Source organism: Volvox carteri (assembly GCF_000143455.1).
Source record: "Volvox carteri f. nagariensis unplaced genomic scaffold VOLCAscaffold_123, whole genome shotgun sequence".
Classification (NCBI taxonomy): domain Eukaryota; kingdom Viridiplantae; phylum Chlorophyta; class Chlorophyceae; order Chlamydomonadales; family Volvocaceae; genus Volvox; species Volvox carteri.
This window is the reverse complement of record NW_003307666.1, coordinates 80,468-81,452: the sequence shown is the minus strand read 5'-3', so window position 1 is coordinate 81,452 and position 985 is coordinate 80,468. Positions and strand designations below refer to the sequence as shown.

Below are 985 nucleotides of genomic sequence, written 5' to 3'. Positions count from 1 at the left end.
GAGCCGTTTCGAACCAGGCAACTGATCCGACATGAAAGCGAACCCGACGAAGCGAAAACGTGTACTAATTCAGCTGTTAAGCGGTGGTAGGTCGCAAACGACGAAAACGGTACAAATACAGCGGAAAGCGAAAACCGTGAGAGAAAAGCTGGAAAGTACGCGAGCGTAGCGACAAGAGGGATTGCAAGGATCAGAACCGAAGAACGGCGCTGCATGAAACGCGTATGGCATCCACTCCGGCGCGGAATCGAAGCACGCGGCGAAGCGGCCACAGCGCGCGGCGAATTGCAGGTCAAATCGCGCGTCGAACTACGGAATTAAGAAGTAGGAAATACGAATTACGCAAAAAAAAATTCTGCGGTCGCATAAAGAGGAAAAAAAAAGGAAAAAAATTGCGCGAATATCGCAGCGAGGGTCGAACCGGCGACTTGGTGGACAGACGGAGGGACAGACGGACAGACGGACGGCGACTCGGCCTAAGGCCTCCGCTTTCCTACTTCGTAGGAGCTACGGCGATGAGCTACGGCGACTCGGGGTAGGCCTCCGCTCATAACATATGAGCTACGGCGATAGGCCTCCGCTCATAACATACTAGACGCGGGCTGCTTCGCCCGCGAGGGGGCCGTAGTCCCCCGGCTGGGCAGCACGAGTCCGACGTAGTGTGGCTTAGTATGTTTGAGTAATGCGCTGACACATAAAGACGCGGTGCAATCCATGCGGTGCAGTGTGGTGCGCCGAAGGAAGGAAGGCCAAAAAAGCGGTGAACACTTACCATGCGTGACTATGGAGACCTTGCAGGAAATGTTGTATTTAACGCCATCCAGTGGCGAGGGTCCTGCATGGAAGCGGCCACCGCTACCGCCGCCACCACCGCCACCACCGCCGCCACCGCCGCCACCACCGCCACCCCCACCGCCACCGCCACCGCCACCGCCACCACCGCCACCGCCACTGCCACCACCGCCGCCACCGCCACCACCGCCGC

General features: G+C 58.6%; 1 protein-coding gene across 1 annotated transcript in view; it reads right to left on the bottom strand.

Moving 5' to 3' along the window:
• VOLCADRAFT_100524 (uncharacterized protein) overlaps positions 1-985 on the bottom strand; it is a gene marked incomplete at both ends in the record, with an annotated part of 16,478 nt that overhangs the window by 10,102 nt on the left and 5,391 nt on the right. Inside the window, one exon of the mRNA XM_002959080.1 lies at positions 773-791. Within this exon, the coding sequence (XP_002959126.1) occupies positions 773-791 (19 nt within the window). The remainder of the gene's footprint in view (positions 1-772; positions 792-985) is intronic.